This window comes from Sciurus vulgaris (genome assembly GCF_902686455.1).
Source record: "Sciurus vulgaris genome assembly, chromosome: 13".
Taxonomy (NCBI): Eukaryota; Metazoa; Chordata; class Mammalia; order Rodentia; family Sciuridae; genus Sciurus; species Sciurus vulgaris.
Genome location: NC_136474.1, coordinates 41,738,922 through 41,756,818, shown reverse-complemented (window position 1 = coordinate 41,756,818; position 17,897 = coordinate 41,738,922). Strand labels below are relative to the sequence as shown.

At 38.4% G+C, this 17,897-nt stretch overlaps 1 protein-coding gene across 8 annotated transcripts in view; it reads right to left on the bottom strand.

Moving 5' to 3' along the window:
- The window catches only part of L3MBTL4 (L3MBTL histone methyl-lysine binding protein 4), a 490,814-nt gene that overhangs the window by 147,936 nt on the left and 324,981 nt on the right, over positions 1-17,897 (bottom strand). For all 8 annotated transcript variants that reach the window (XM_079109233.1, XM_079109226.1, XM_079109227.1 and 5 more), the window contains one exon: positions 16,411-16,513. In XM_079109233.1, the coding sequence (XP_078965359.1) occupies positions 16,411-16,513 (103 nt within the window). The remainder of the gene's footprint in view (positions 1-16,410; positions 16,514-17,897) is intronic.

Sequence of the window (17,897 nt, the reverse complement as noted above, 5' to 3'; positions counted from 1 at the left end):
GCATCCCTTGTGGATTAGGGGGACTACTGTGTCTAAAAGGGAAAGGAGAAATCACCTAGTCCAATCATCATGTTTTGCAGTAGAAGGAACCAAGACCCAGAGCTGATGTGAACTTAACCTTTGATCTACTAACTGGCATTAAAAGGAGATTCTTTAATTACTTTTGCTTACCTTTTTAGCCCACCTGAAACTGTTATTTTGATAAAATGAAATGGAGATATAATACTTTCCATTTTAAAATGTTAACGTGTAAGGGTCAAGTAGTGTGTCAGCTCCTCCAGGTCAGTAACTAGACTTCTGAAGTGACTGCAATATCCAGTAGAAACCAGATCTGCTGAAGGTTGACACAGGATGGAGAGGGAAATAGACACGGAGACCAGGAAAGCATGGGAGAAGGTATCATGCAGTCAACACATAGAGAAACCTCAGGGGGCACAAAGGTTAAATTTAGTGTTGAGAACATACATGCAAGTGATTTCTCCAGTGCTCAGAGGGAAAGAATGAAGAACTGAAAGTGATGAGGCAACACACATATGGAAAAATGTTCAGCATCTCTAGTGATTAGAGAAATGCACATCAAAACCACCCTACGATTACACCTCAGGCACTTATCAAGAAAACAAGCAATAGTAGGTGTTGCCAAGGATGTGGGGAAAAAGGTACACTCATACATTGCTGGTGGGGTTGCAAATTAGTGCAGCCACTGTGGAAAGCAGTGTGGAGATTCCTTAGAAAACTTGAAATGGACCCTCCATTTGACCCAGTTATCCCACTCCTTGGCCTATACCCAAAGGACTTAAAATCAGCATACTACAGTGACACAGTCACATCAATGTTTATTGCACCTCAATTCACAATAGCTAGATTATGGGACCAATCTAGATGCCCTTCAATAGATGAATGGGAAAAGAAAATGTGGCACATATACACAATGGAATATTACTCAGTCATAAAGAAGAATAAAATTATGACATTTGTAGGTAAATGGATGGAGTTGGAGAGTATCATGCTACGTGAGATAAGTCAATCCCCAAAAACCAAAGGCCAAATGTTGTCTCTGATATGTGAATGTTGATACCTAACAGGGCAGGGGTAGGGAGTAAGGGAAGACCAGAGGAACACTGGATTGTATAGAAGGAAATGAGGGAAGGAGAGGGGGCAAGGAAAAGGAAGATGGTAGAATTAGAAAAACATCATCACCCTCTGTACATGTATGATTACATGAATGGTGTGAATCTACATTGTGCACAACCACAGAAATGAAAAGTTGAACCCTATTTGGGTACAATGAATAAAAATGTAATATGTCAAAATAAAAAAAAAAAACAAAAAGAAAAAAGAAATCTAAAAAAATATATGAGAGACACATGGAACAGGTTCGGGGGACTTAATATCATTTTATAAAAATATTGGAAAGAACATAATAAAATTGAAACAATGTTAAAATATAGAGAAAAATGATCTGATATACAGAACAACTTTGGTCTAAAAGAATTATAGGGATTCAAGATGGCGGACTAGAGGGTGGCTGCGTTTCATGTTGCTCCAGGACTCAGGACTCAAGAAGAGGAGATATAGAGAGACTTGGGACCAACTCAAAGCAGCCAGGTGAGTCTCTCCCATTGGGGAGGCGTCCCGGACAAGGCAGTATCCCCGAACGCAAGGATCTTTGTGAAGTAGAGCTGCCCGGTGAGACACCCCTCCCCCCGCTGGAGCAGTGAACGCGGACAACTGGGAGCATCGGAGAGGAGGCCGCTCAGCACAGCGCTGGGGCTCGGAGCAAACCACCGGGGCTCTGGGAGGCTGCCCAAAGGAGGGAGGGCGCGGTGAGCTGTTTGGACTGAAAGCGACCACTCCTGAACACTGGGGGCTGCCCAGACGAGAAGAAGCAGCACAGGCTTGGCACGTCACTTGGACTTGGAGCAGCTGCACCAGGGCTCTGGGCGGCTATCCGGAGGAGCAGCGTGGTGAGTGGTTTGGACTCAGAGCATCCACTCCTGAACACAGGGGGGTTGCCTGGAGGAGGAGGAGGAGCGCGGCAGGGTGCTTGGGCTCGGAGTGACTGCACCAGTGCTACGGGTGGCAGTCAGGACGAGGAGGTGCACAGGGAGATCCTGGGACTCGAGACGAACGCACCAGATCTCTGGGTGACTGCCTGGAGGAGAAGGAGGTGTGCGGTGGGTCACTTGGACTTAGAGCGACCGCACGGAACACCAGGCGGCTGCCGGAGGAAGAGGCGTGTGGTGGGTCACTGGGACTCAGAGTGACTGTAAGGGGCTCCAGGTGTCTGCTCAGAGGAGGGGCCACATACTCAGGCGATTAGGTGCAGAGCAGGGTCCCAGGACCTAGGCGGCTTCTTGGTGGAAGAGCTGCACAAACAAACTGAGGGGCGGGGCGAAGGCTCCAGGACTGCAGGCAGCTTCTCTGAGGAGAGGCAGCCTAAGGATATTTGTCTGCGAAGGGCGAGGCTTCCAGGCCCAGGAGGTAGGTCCGGGTCCCTGGGAACATTGTAGAAGAAGGCTGCCCAGCCCAGGCGGTAGTTGTGAATTGAACGGAACCTCTAGGAGAGGAACTGACCAGCAAGATCTCCCCACCAGGTGAGTCTTCACTGCCGGGTGAGATTCTCCCACAAGGACTATAAAACCAGAGACACAGGCCCAAACTGGCCTTGCATCAGCCCACATCCTACTTCCCCTTTGGATGACCATTTGTCAGGAAGTGAAGGTACCTCTGCCCACTAGCAGGGAATATACTCCACCGGAAGGCCACCACCTCTAGAGAGGCAGCTTCCTTGAGGAACACCGCATTGTCAACTTCCTCCAAGACTTCAGGCTACTGAAGGCTAAGAGGGGATATACTAGAAATCTTCAGGGACATTATGAGTCAATAGAGGAAATCTGCAATATCTCAGTGGTCCACTGATACCTGAACAATATGAGAAAACAAGGAAAGAAAATGCTGCAAACGAATCTAGATGTTACATCAATAAAACCCAACGACAGCATGGCAGAAATGACAGAAAGGAAGTTCAGAATGTACATAATTAAAATGATCAGGGAAGCAAATGGCGAGATGGAAGAACAAATGCAGGCACTGAATGATCACACCAATCAACAGTTAAAAGAGCATATACAGGAAGCAAAAGATCATTTCAATAAAGAGTTAGAGATATTGAAAAAAAACCAAACAGAAATCCTTGAAATGAAGGAAAAAAATAAAACAAATTAAGAACTCCATAGAAAGCATAACCAATAGGATAGAACACCTGGAAGACAGAACCTCAGATATTGAAGACAAAATAATTAACCTTGAAAACAAAGTGGACCAAACAAAGAAGTTGGTAAGAAATCATGAACAGAATCTGCAAGAACTATGGGATATCATGAAAAGGCCAAATTTAAGAATTATTGGGATTGAGGAAGACTAAGAGAAACAGACCAAAGGAATGAATAATCTATTCAATGAAATAATATCAGAAAATGTCCCAAATCTGAAGAATGAAATGGAAGATCAAGTACAATAGGCTTATAGGACTCCAAATATACAAAATTACAACAGACTGACACCAAGGTACATTATAATGAAAATACCTAACATACAAAATAAAGACAGAATTTTATAGGCTGCAAGAGAAAAGAATCAAATTACATTCAGGGGGAAACCAATACGGATATCAGCAGATTTTTTCAATCTAGACCCTAAAAGCTAGAAGGGCCTGGAACAACATTTTTCAAGCCCTGAAAGAAAATGGATGCCAACCAAGAATCTTATACCCAGCAAAACTTACCTTCAAATTTGATGATGAAATTAAATCCTTCCATGATAAGAAAAAGCTAAAAGAATTTACAAAAAGAAAGCCAGCACTACAGAACATTCTCAGCAACATATTCCATGAGGAAGAGATGAAAAACAAAGAAGCAAATCAGCAAAGGGAGGAATTATCCTAAAGGAATTGTCAAATAAAGGAAGAACCAAGTTGTGTCAAAATAAATAAATAAATAAATAAAATGAGCCAAATGACTGGGAATACAAATCATATCTCAATAATAACCCTGAATATTAATGGCCTGAACTCATCAATCAAAAGACATAGACTGGCAGATTGGATCAAAAAGAAAGATCCAACAATATGTTGCCTGCAAGAGACTCATCTCATAGAAAAAGATACCCATAGACTAAAGGTGAAAGGATGGGGAAAAACATACCATGCACATGGACTCAGCAAAAAAGCTGGAGTATCCATCCTCATTTCCGATAATGTGGACTTCAAGCCAAAGTTAGTCAGAAGGGATAAAGAAGGTCATTTCGTACTGCTTAAGGGAAACATAAATCAGCAAGACATAACAATCATAAACATCTATGCCCCAAACAGTGGCTCATCCATGTATGTCAAACAAATCCTTCTCAATTTCAGAAACCAAATAAACCATAACACAATAATACTAGGTGATTTTAACACGCCTCTCTCACCACTGGACAGATCTTCCAAACAAAAATTGAACAAAGAAAACATAGACCTCAATAACACAATCAATAATTTAGACTTAATGGACATTTATAGAATATACCATCCAACCAAGAGCGAATACACTTTCTTCTCAGCAGCACATGGATCCTTCTCTAAAATAGACCGTATATTATTCCACAAAGGTAATGTAAGCAAATACAAGAAGACAGAGACACTACCTTGTATTCTATCAGATCATAATGGTTTGAAGTTAGAAATAAATGAAAGAGTAAAAAACAGAAGCTACTCCAACACCTGGAGATTAAACAATATGCTATTACATGATGAATGGATAACAGAAGATATTAGGAAGGAAATTAAAAAATTCTTAGAGGTCAATGAGAACAAAGAAACATCATATCAAAATCTTTGGGACACTATGAATGCAGTACTTAGAGGAAAATTTATTTCATGGAGTGCATTCAATAAAAGAAGTAAAAATCAACAAATAAACGACCTAACACTACAGCTCAAAGCCCTAGAAAAAGAAGAACAGACCAACACCAAAAGTAGTAGAAGACAGGAAATAGTTAAACTCCGAACTGAAATCAACGAAATTGAAACAAAAGAAACAATACAAAAAATTGACAAAATAAATAGTTGGTTCTTTGAAAAAATAAACAAAATTGATAAACCCTTAGCCACTCTAACAAAGAGAAGACAAGAGAAAACCCAAATCACTAAAATTCAGAATGAACAAGGAAATATAACAACAGACACGATTGAAATACAAAACATAATTAGAAGCTATTTTGAAAATCTATATTCCAAAGAAGTAGAAAATTTCGAAGACATCAACAGGTTTCTAGAGACATATGAATGGCCTAAACTGAACGAGGAGGACATACACAATTTAAATAGACCAATTTCAAGTAATGAAGTAGAAGAGGTCATCAAAAGACTGCCAACAAAGAAAAGTCCAGGACCAGATGGGTTCTCAGCCAAGTTCTACAAAACCTTTAAAGAAGAGCTCATTCCAATACTTCTCAAAGTATTCCATGAAATAGAAGAGGAGGGAACCCTTCCGAACTCATTCTATGAAGCCAATATCACACTGATACCTAAACCAGACAGAGACACATTGAGGAAAGAAAATTTCAGACCAATATCATTAATGAACATTGACGCAAAAATTCTCAACAAAATTTCAGCAAATCGCATACAAAAATATATCAAAAAGATAGTGCACCATGATCAAGTGGGTTTCATCCCAGGGATGCAAGGTTGGTTCAACATCAGGAAATCAATAAACGTAATTCACCATATTAATAGACTTAAAGTCAAGAATCACATGATTATTTCAATTGATGCAGAAAAAGCATTTGATAAAATACAGCACCCCTTCATGCTCAAAACACTAGAAAAAATAGGGATAGTGGGAACATTCCTTAACATTGTAAAGGCCATTTATGCTAAGCCCATGGCTAATATCATTCTAAATGGTGAAAAACTGAAAGCATTCCCCCTAAAAACTGGAACAAGGCAGGGATGCCCTCTTTCACCACTTCTATTCAACATCGTTCTTGAGACTCTGGCCAGAGCAATTTGACAAACCAAAGAAATTAAAGGGATACGAATTGGAAAAGAAGAACTCAAACTATCCCTGTTCGCTGATGACATGATTATATATTTAGAGGAACCTGGAAATTCCACCAGAAAACGCTTAGAACTCATAAGTGAATTCAGTAAAGTAGCAGGTTACAAGATCAATGCCCATAAATCCAATGCATTTTTATACATAAGTGATGAATCCTCAGAAAGAGAAATTATGAAAACTACCCCATTCACGATAGCATGGAAAAAAATAAAATACTTGGGAATCAATCCCACAAAAGAGATGAAAGACTTCTACAATGAGAACTACAGAACACTAAAGAAAGAAATTAAAGAACACCTTAGAAGATGGAAAGATCTCCCATGTTCTTGGATAGGCCAAATTAATATTGTCAAAATGGCCATACTACCAAAAGTGCTATACAGATTCAATGCAATTTCAATTAAAATCCCAATGATGTACCTTACAGATAGAGCAAGCAATCATGAAATTCATCTGGAAGAATAAGAAACCCAGAATAGCTAAAGCAATCCTTCGCAGGAAAAATGAAGCAGGGGGTATCGCAATACCCGAACTTCAACTTTATTACAACGCAATAGTAACAAAGATGGCATGGTATTGGTACCAAAATAGAATGGTAGATCAATGGTACAGAATAGAGGACATGGACACAAACCCAAATAAATACAACTTTCTCATACTAGTCAAAGGTGCCAAAAATATGCAATGGAGAAAAGATAGCCTCTTCAACAAATGGTGCTGGGAGAATTGGAAATCCATATGCAACAGAATGAAACTAAACCCATATCTCTCACCATGCACGAAACTACACTCAAAATGGATTAAGGACCTCGGAATCAGACCAGAGACCCTGCAGATTATAGAAGAAAAAGTAGGTCCAGATCTTCAACATGTCGGCCTAGGATCAGACTTCCTTAACAGGACTCCCATAGCACAAGAAATAAAAGCAAGAATCAACCACTGGGATAGATTCAAACTAAAAAGCTTTCTCTCAGCAAAGGAAACTATCAGCAATGCGAAGAAAGAGCCTACAGAGTGGGAGAATATCTTTGCCAATCATACTTCAGATAGAGCACTAATCTCCAGAATCTATAAAGAACTCAAAAAACTCTACACCAAGAATTCAAATAATCCAATCGACAAATGGGCTAAGGAAATGAACAGACACTTCACAGAAGATGATGTACAAGCAATCAACAAACATATGAAAAAATGTTCAACATCTCTAGTAATAAGAGAAATGCAAATCAAAACCACCCTAAGATTCCATCTCACCCCAATTAGAATGGCGATTATCAAAAATACAAGCAACCGGTGTTGGCGAGGATGTGGGGAAAAAGGTACACTCATACATTGCTGGTGGGACTGCAAATTAGTGCAGCCACTCTGGAAAGCAGTGTGGAGATTCCTTAGAAAACTTGGAATGGAACCACCATTTGACCCAGCTATCCCACTCCTTGGTCTATACCCAAAGGACTTAAAATCAGCGTACTACAGGGATAGAGCCACATCAATGTTCATAGCTGCTCAATTCACAATAGCCAGATTGTGGAACCAACCTAGATGTCCTTCAATTGATGAGTGGATAAAGAAGCTGTGGTATATATATATACAATGGAATATTACTCTGCCATAAAGAACGATAAAATCATGGCATTTTCAGGCAAATGGATGAAATTTGAGACCATCATGCTAAGCCAATCTGAAAAAACTAAAGGACGAATGATCTCGCTGATAAGTGGATGATGACACATACGGTGGAGGGTGGGAGGAGTTAGTGTTAGGGTTAGGATTAGGGTTAGGGTTAGGGAGGGGGGCAAGAATGGAGGAAGAAAGGACTGTTTAGAGGGAAAAGAAGGGTGGGAGGGGTGGGGGGGAAGGGAAAAAATAATAGAATGAATCAAACAACATTACCATATGTAAATTTATGATTATACAAATGGTATGCCTTTAACCCATGCACAAACAGACAAACAACATGTATCCCATTTGTTTACAATAAAAAAAAAGAATTATAGGTAAGTTTAATGAAAAGAAAACTACAGATAAATTAATCGATCAACTGATGTATCTGGGATATTAAAATTAAACACACACACACACACACACACACACACCAATCACCTGATAGAAGATTTTGCCACCACAATTAAAACTGGAGGCTGAGAGGATGCAACATGGACAAAACTCTGAAAGAACAAATGTCTGGACTTAAATATCAGTCTCATGTCAAATTCCTTTCATCGATGAGAGATATTTTCTCATGTGTAATGAATTTAAATATGACATGGAGACATTACAGAGAAATTAAAACCTTGAAAAAAGTGTGTCAGGATAAGGAACAAAAGATGCTGAAAAAGAAAAAGTAAGCAAATGTGTCTGAGAAGGATGAGAGATTACCACTAGAATCAGAAAAAGACACACAAAATTAAGGTGTGTGGTTGTTTTAAATATGACTGCAAAATATTTCCCCCCATCCTTTTTGTCTAAGCATCTTTATGTCTAAACATTCAGGAGGAAATTATATATATAAAAAATCGAATTTAAGTAATACTAAGGCGTATACTGAATTAGAGAAAAAGAAAAACATTAAGTATTTCATCTTTCCCAAAAGAAAGCCAAAGGTTAATATTCAAATGACTTCAATTAATTATGTAAATACTCAAAAAGGAAGGAGGGAATGAAAGAAGGGAAGAAAGAAGGAGGCCTCATCATCCACAGCACACCAAACGTTTAAGGCATAAAACAAGATGGCATATGTACAAATTGTTTTGGTAATTACAACAAAAATTGCATATAGGTTAAACATTGCATATAGGTCAAAAACAGGAAAAGATGCTGGGCACAGTGTTGCACACCTGTAATCCGAGCAGCTTGGGAGGCTGAGGCAGGAGGATCAAGAGTTCAAAGCCAGCCTCAACAAGAGTGAGGCAATAAGCACTCAGCGAGACCCTGTCTCTAAATAAAATACAAAATAGGGCCGGGGATGTGGCTCTAGTGGTTGAGGGCCCCTGAGTTCAATCCCTGGTACCCTCACTCACTCCCGACCCCCCCCCCCCAAAAAAAAAACAGGAAAAGACTCTTAACATTTTTCTTTTTAAGATAGTTACATGCTTTTCTGAAATGCAAACCTAAATAAAAAACATGAAAGAGCTAAAAAATAAAAGAAGAGGCAAATGCTTTTTGAATATGTACATAGGCACACAAATAAATTTGTTTTATTAATAATGAGACAAGGCAGAGCTCAAGGCAAAAAAAAAAAAAGGAAAAGGAGTCATTTCTAACAAATACAGAATCTAGAATATAAGATCCAGAGGTCTTGAAGTTTACACACCAAACATGTAATGTATGATGAATGCATATAAGGAACATTCAACAACAGGAGAAACAGTGACAAAAATGATACGCATTGTTCTAATTATTCAGTATAATTGTACTGAATAAAACCAGACACATACAATGTTCTTGTCATTTGTTTTTAAACAATATATCAAATAGTTTCTCAGAAAAAAAGTCTGGAAAAATGAAACCTTTAATGCACATTAGCTTTGTTGATGGATTATGAGTGGTTACTTACTTTTTAATGCTTCTCTATACTATCCAAATGTTATTATTACCCATGGGCTAATCTGCTGATAAAATGGTGTCGATTTTAAAATAACGTGTACTACTTATAATTACTAAGAGAATGGATTGTTTTTGTCTACATTTTACTGTGATTTTCATTTTCAAAATGATTTAAAGTGACCAGAGATCATCATTTTGACTTTCCCTTAATTCATGTGCTATAGTTTTCATACAGAAATAAACCAAACTCTTGTCTTCTTTCATCATAATAGGGACACAGTTTCTACAACTTTGGCGATTCATGTACTTTGGAATGTTGTACTTAAAAAATGCTTAAAATTTGTCAAAGAATATACATCTTTGAAAACAATGCCCTTGTTGCTATAAAACTAAGTATTCCATATAGCATTTTCTTTTTAAAAAAATTAGAAATAAAGTGAATTGTCACATAACTATTCCCCAGTTCCATAAAATCAGACCTACACATTAATCTTCAAGAATTTTATAGTAAGGTAAAGACCCATTACAGATCTATACTAAAATATACCCTACTATCAGGTATATCTAAAAACAACAAATTAAAATAAGTACTGAGAAAAAAGAGTCAATGAAAGGGGCAGGAGAAAAACAAAGTAACTCCAGCCTTTATCAGACAGGTAAGAAAAGACACTATCAAGTAAGAACAGGATGCAACAAAAATCAGAGAAAAAGAATATATTCACAAAAACTTGAAAAAAATCATATTATAATTGAAAACTTCAATTGAAGAATTGGAAGATGAAGTTGAGGAAACATTTCATAAACCAGATAAAAGAAAAGATGTTCAAAAGTATGCAAGAAAATTTCAAACATGTGTCTAGGAATGCAGACCAAAAAGAAAGTGATATTGAACAAATACTATGAGACAATTTCCCTGATAAAAGGTGTTCATTTCTAGATTGAAACAATGTATGAAAAGCAGACCATTTCAGAACATTAGTGACTCACAGAAAGTCCTACATGTTTCTGGAAGAGTGTAATTCCTGCAAAGGGGGAGCGAGAAGAGTAGTCTGTATGAGAGGGGAGAGTAATTCTCTAGTGTACTGAAATCTGAATAACAGTCGCCTTCTCAGCAACAAAAAGGTAAACATAACATGGAGAGATGCCTTCAATATTCCAAAGAAAAAAGAGATTCTGATCGGATCTCCACCTATAACCAAATTTTATGGCTGAGGAAACAAAGACAATTTTATACATACTAAACCAAAACAAACCAAATAAAACAAACGAAAACTCTACCTCCCACAAACCCCATCTCCAAAAGCCAGGAAAATGAGAACGTAAATCAGGAAATAGAATTTTTGAAAGGAGTCAAAGGCTAAATTGAGGAGTCTGTCCTCTTAGGTCACAGTGATGCAACCGAAGGTATTTGTTAAAAGTCAACCACAGAGGCAGGAGGATAGCTGAGGAAATGTTTGCTTTGTAGAAAAAAGGCAACCACTAAAATGGTGGAGGGAAGGATGAGAGGAGCCCAGGGGTTTCCCAAATGCCTCATTCAAAAGGAAGGCCAATGAAATAAGTCAAACCACTAGAAGCAAACTCAGAGTTACCAAATGAGAAATCCAAGAGTTGGGATTCCAATTCCTTCCATTAGGGAAGTCCCTTGCAAACTCAGCAAGAGGCATGAACTAAGTAAGACAGCTTTTGTTGTTGTTGTTTTAACTGTATTGTTGCTTATTGTTTATTATCTATTGTTGTAGTATTATCATTCTGTATCAAAGAACCAATTCTTGGATGGTCTTTATAATTTACTGCTTTATAATTTTTATTCCATTGATTTCATCTTTTAATTAGGTAATTCTTGCATCATTGTAATCAATTAAAAAATTCTTATAGCTTTTTGAGTTGAATGTTAAATTTCCAATTTTTTTTAAGTGAGTAGAATGTAAATTTATTTCTAACCATATACAGAGCAATGCCCCAAAAGTTTATCTCCTTAGTGTTTTCATTGCACTAAGTCTAGATTCTCTGAGATTCAAGGTTGGGTTCTCTTTTGAGTCCATGATTACTAAAGCTACAGTGATAAATACTTTTGCATATATTCTAGGTGACAGGATTTTGTTTTCTTAATGCATTTTGATTAGAGAAGGGGTAAAAACTCTTTCGATTCTGAAAATTTACTGAGTTGCTTATGGCCTAAGAGTCAAGTTTTGAAAAATGCTTTTAAGCATTTATTCTGATTTTGCTTGATCCATATCTTTTAGTCAATCTTCTTTTCTTAAAGCAAGATATTCAGAATCTGTATATCCTTGTGGTTTTTTTTTTTTTTTTTTTTTTTTTTGGCCTATTTAATAAATCCTTGTTTGCAATGTATGTGCTAAACCTCCTTATGCTATTCTGTTTTTCTTTATACTTTATACAGTCATACTTTCAGCAGTGTGATACTGTATTCTTCACTGAATAAAGATTTAGGTCTGTTGTAATCTCATGGAACTTGACATTTCCTACCACAAAAAGCTCCCATTCTGAAACTAAGAATAGCGGGCAATCTGCCCCTGCCTCATATCACACAGTAAGTGGCAGGTCTGGATATCCAACTCAGGCCAATCTGAAGCCATGGACATGAATACTCATTCTCCCCTCACCTGCTGTCTCACACACATAGGAACAGATAAAGAAGAAGAAAACATCTGATATAATTTCCATCTTTATTACTAGGCTAACAAAAATATTCAAGGAAATTACAAATAGAGGCTGGGTTATGCCCGAGTTTGCGTAATTAGCACCCAAAGTCGTCTTGGATTCATCTGAGGCCCTATCTCTGGACAGCACATGCTCCTTTGCAGATGCATTGGCAATATGTGCTGTCTCCCACACACCAGCATGAGGGCCAGTGGCCTTCACACTGTGACAAGTAAATTACTTTTGTATACTTTTTGACACAGAGGTAGATCAAGTCTTCCAGAGTCTGCTTTAGTTATTTAGAAAAAGCAACTTCCTGTCTTATCCTGGACCTTGGCTCAAATGTAAGTTTATATGGTGTAGTCACAAAGTTGTCATCTTTGAATATTTCTATGTGAACAAATACACCTACTCCTTTTCATTCAGTAAGTAAATTCATTCAAATAAAATGCAATTTGTGGGATAACTGTGTGCCAAAAGTTCTATTTTCATACAGATAAGAACTGATGCAATTTCTCTCAAATAATGGTTTATATGGATTCTGCATGAACTCCAAATAGACTTGAATATTATTATTTCCCTATGTTAATGAAAACTAAAATAAATGCATCTGAAATTCACCTGAGAAGGACTCACAGGTCCACGTGATTTATTAAACTGATACACTATTCCAAAATGTCTTTATTCATATCTTGATGTCACTGTTGTCCTTGTCAGCTGTTCAAAAGAAGATACATACAACTTACTTTAAGGAGACTGTCCTTTCAAAACAACAGGACTTCAGAATGGGAACCAGGAATTCTGACATGAAATGGTGAAACAACATTCACTACTTGCAAGCACTTCATGGCCTGGGAGTATTTTACAGAAAAGAGACTGAAATAGCCACTTGCCTTCAAGTGGAGCCCTGCTTTCATGCTCACCCATCCCCTGGCTTTGGAATCAAAAGCCAACTGCACACTTCAGTGATATTGGAGGGACTTTCTATTTTTGATTTTTCTTTTTTAAAATATAAAAATATTTGCCTAATAATCTTCTAGAGTATAGACTACATAAGGCAACCTGTCGAAGGATGCCTCTACAGTAAAGGCCCATGTCTGGTGACAGGAGACAAAACACATTTATTTTTTGGAATATGCAAATTCTATCCATTTAAATTTTTCAGGAAACTCAAGCTAGAAATGGCTATCATTCTACATCTAGGATTTGGAATAATGCAGCAACATTTTAAAATCCTTGCCTCTTACCATCTCTTAGATACCCAAGAACAAAACATATAATGGTAACCTTGCGTATGCTATGGAAGCCTTCTATCAGGCATTGAGTTGTGTGTTTGTATGTGTGTGTATCTCATAAGATACTACCAAAAAATGTTGAAGAACAATACTTTTGATCTTTTAGAGCTATGAAAAATTTTGACCCCATTTATAGACATAACATGAAAAGAAACCCTAGAGATAATAGATGATATAAAACAATTTTATCTAGTTAATTACAGGAGGTCATACACATAGTTACATTTATAAATTGATGAAGTTGGTAAAAGATGCTGATTAAATGCTTAAAGCAGGAGGAGAGAAATCCAGTGCTTACTAGAGCTGACCTCCAATCCCATGCCCCACTCTTCAATAATTGCCTTATGATTTGTACTAACTCCACCAGGAAAACTGTCTCCATTCCTTGAATACAAAATAGTTCTAAATAGAATAAAAATCTATTTTGCATTTCCATTTATATGTAAGTTAAGATTTATTTACCTGATGGTTTAAATGTCTTATAAATCTTATATGCAATTCTGAAAAATATACAGTTCTTGAATTCATCTTTTCCATTCTAAAGAGAAGCTAATTGTGGGTACTCACTGCTTTTCATTTTTCATTTCTGAAGACCTGGAATCATTATGCTTTTGAACAATCTGCTCTTACTTGCAGGAGTCCTGCTCTGTCATACTGAGCTCTACAGCTGAACAAGAGCCATCACCCAGTCATCAGGCATCTCCCCAAGCAGATCGGTATGTTTGTGAGGTCTGCAGTTAGGATACAGACTTACGCCTCCTAGGCTCCCTCACAATGTCTTCAGTATTTTATTTTTCCCCTTTGTATTTCATAGGATGCTTTTCTTTAAACTCTTCTTTATTTTTATGTTCTAGTTCATTCAGAAGTTCTGAGTCTAACTTTTAAAGACTACTTAGTGGATAAAATATGTCAAATATTCTCAACATTACTGATAATGAAATGACAGAAATAAGAACATTAATCAGTCTCTGTTTATGTCTATAGAGGAGCAAGAGTTCAGGGAAGAGGCTGGAGGAAGGTTGGTTTATGGGAAGAGTCTGATGACAGTTCAGAATCCAGTCAGAAAAGGTGAATCAGTGACACACAGGACAGTGAGAGAGGCAAGTCAGCTTCGATGAAGTGGAATAAGAGGCCTAAGTGAGCTGCTGGGCAGCCTGAAGGGGCTGCCTAGGGAAGACAGCTTTGCCAGAGGGAATCTCCAGGGAGCTCTAAGGGACAGAAAAACTGCAAAATTATGTTTTAGCTAACTTTGAGGAGAATGACAAGTTTTGAAGGAGGCATTAAGGTGTCCAGTTATTTCACCTGAAAATACTATCACTCAGAAATCCACAAAGAAAAGGTAGAATGTGCTAGACTCTTCTCAGGAATGCCTAACAAACTCTGTGATGGTGGAAAGTTCAGAGAACATTCATGTCTGTGCATGCAATACAGTAACCACTAGCCACATGTGGCTGTTGAGCATCTGAAAAATGGAAAGTATGACTGAGGGATGAAAGTTTTAATATCACAGCTTTCCAGGCTTGCAACCCCTAATAAGGCATGGACCTCCTATACTGCATTTAGATTTCTTTTATTTGAACAAAGGTTTTCTTCTTCATACGGTATATGACTTAATTTCTTTTCTCTTTATACTTATGTGTGATGTTTGTTTTTATAAATTTGGGTACTGGAGTAATTTGATTTCAATTCTTTTGGGTTTTAACTTACATATTCAGGATTATGGTTTGGATCTAGAAATATCCCCACAAAATCTCATGGTTTGAAAGCATGATCCTCAAAGCTCAGATCCTCAAAGGTTCAGAGGTGGGGCTTTTAGGCAATGATTAGGGTTAAAACCTCATAAGTAGATTAATCCATTTGATGGTTTAATAATTTGAATGCACTACTGGGTTGGTAACTGTACACCGATAGGCAAAGCTGGAGGTGGTAGGTCACTGGGGATGTGGCTTTGCACTCTGTCACTGGCTGCTTCCTCTTTGCTTCCTTCTTGCCATGAGCTGGGCAGTACAATTCGGCCACACCCTACCACCAAGATATTCTGCCTCACCTCAGGCCCAGAGCAATGGAGTTAGCTGACCAACTACTGAGACCTCTGAAACTGTTAGCCCAAAGTAAACTTTTCCTCCTCTGATTTTCTTGCCAGGTATTTTGGTCATTGTGATGAAAAGCCGACTAACACATTTTGTTACTGGATCATCAATATGAATAATGTGTCTATGCATCATTTTACCAATTAATGAGGACAGGAAATAGCAGTAAAGACTTGTGTATTTACCTATAGTTATTTTCTCTTATAAGAACCATCTGCTCCATATCATATTCAAATATTTAAAACACAGACATAAACTTCATAGTTATTTTCTATTCTTTCACAGAATTCTCTCTTCTCCAAATGAATAAGAGAGAAAAAGAAAGAGAGACAAGGTGAAAATGAGGGGAAAAGGTAAGAGGCTCTAGAATTCTCTGGAAGAAAGCATGTCTCATAAGAGGTGTGGAGATGATTCAGAACTGGGGTGGGATGTAGGAAGGGACTGTATTAGAGGGCATGCACTTATTAGGAAAGCCACTAGAGAGCAGTGATTCAGGGATAAAAAGTGAGTCTGGAAAATACCTAAGGAGTCCAAGAAGACACTAGAAGGGCGTAAGGAGGCAGATAACGGGAAGGAAGGGCCTTAATAACAAAGAAGGGAGTGTAAGGGGGGAAGCTGACTAAAAGAGATTCATTTATGATGTTACATGAACCAGCTAATCTGCATAATGTTCTAATTCATCCCTAAAATAATTTAAGTAAGAAAAAATTTTACCTGTGATGTCCTGAATAACGTGGACCACGGATATGGCCTATTCCTCTGCACCCAGGTGTAGGACAAACAGCTTGACCTGGAAGGATTTTCACATCATTTGCTCCTTCAGGAAGTAAAAGAACATACCTTAAAAACACCCTCATTAAAGAACTGGAGAGACTAAAATATGTAAATGATGTTAATTGAGACTTTACAAATTAAAAACAAACCATCCCCCCAACAGTCACTTATTGAATACTTGATGTTTCATAAAATCTGTTTCTGTTTAGCAGAAAACACCAGTACTATAATAAATAATACTCACAGCACAACTAATATCAAAGTAGAAAATGAACCAGCATTGAAGAAATTGAAAAACTGAAACAAATGGATATGAAGATATTCACTTATTGGTTCAGTATTAATTACAGCAAAGGGAAAATAGCCATAAGCTTATGTAACTCACGTGACAGCCCGCAAGCAAGCTGGCAACAGACAGGCTGACCCAATGCATGGCCCAACCCACCCCTGCTCAAGGGGCTGTCAAAGCTAGGTGGAAAAAGAACTGACATCATACTGGAGCCCCCACCCCAACCCGCCCCACACTACCCTACACTACCCTACCCACACTACCCTACAGCACTGTTCTCCAACCACTGCAGGCAAGAGACGAATTCTGACAATTCCAAGAGGTCATCTGCCTCTAAAGGTTATCAAGATTAAAACCTCCAAGCCCTGTCCTATGATTCCTTGCTCCTCCCTCCACCCCCAAACACACACACCCACACACACACACACACACACACACACCACCACCACCACCACCACCACCACCACCACCACCACATACACACACCCTGAAACCAACTTCTGGAATGTTCCATCCCTTACCCTCATAGTGTTCTAGGTCGGACAATTCCATACTTTTCTTCCTCCTCAACAAATCCTGGTTCCTTATCCTAGTGGTTTATTTTCTCTATCTCCCAGCTCTACTTTCATCTGGCTGTTGGCTCACTTCATCAAGAAAACCTTCATTTTCTTCCATCAGGGCCTTTCCTAGACCTCACTTCTAAGACTCCTGTTCTTCCAAGGTTGATAAGGGCTCCAACATCTGCCTTCTCCTCTCATTCATCTGCTTTGGTCACCCCAGGTCCTTAGGCAAGATTCTGGAACCAGCTCACCTTGTTCCCACTCTGCCCCATCTCCAAACATCAGCTCAGGTGAGCTCATCAGGCACACAGGTATCTATCTCGTCCACCATGCACCCCATCACTAACCTACTCATCTCCAGTGTTCTCTCCCTGGATCCATCTGGTCACCCACACATAAAAACATGATCTGGGTCCTGTCATCACCCCAAATATACCTATTTCTAAACTCTTTGAGTCAATAACCACATCTCATCACAAGTCACATCCTCCCAGACTGGTGCTCAACCTCTGATGATGTTGTTTCAACATGGATGGAATTTCCTGGTCACTAATTTCCATTGTATTCTCTTCAACAGT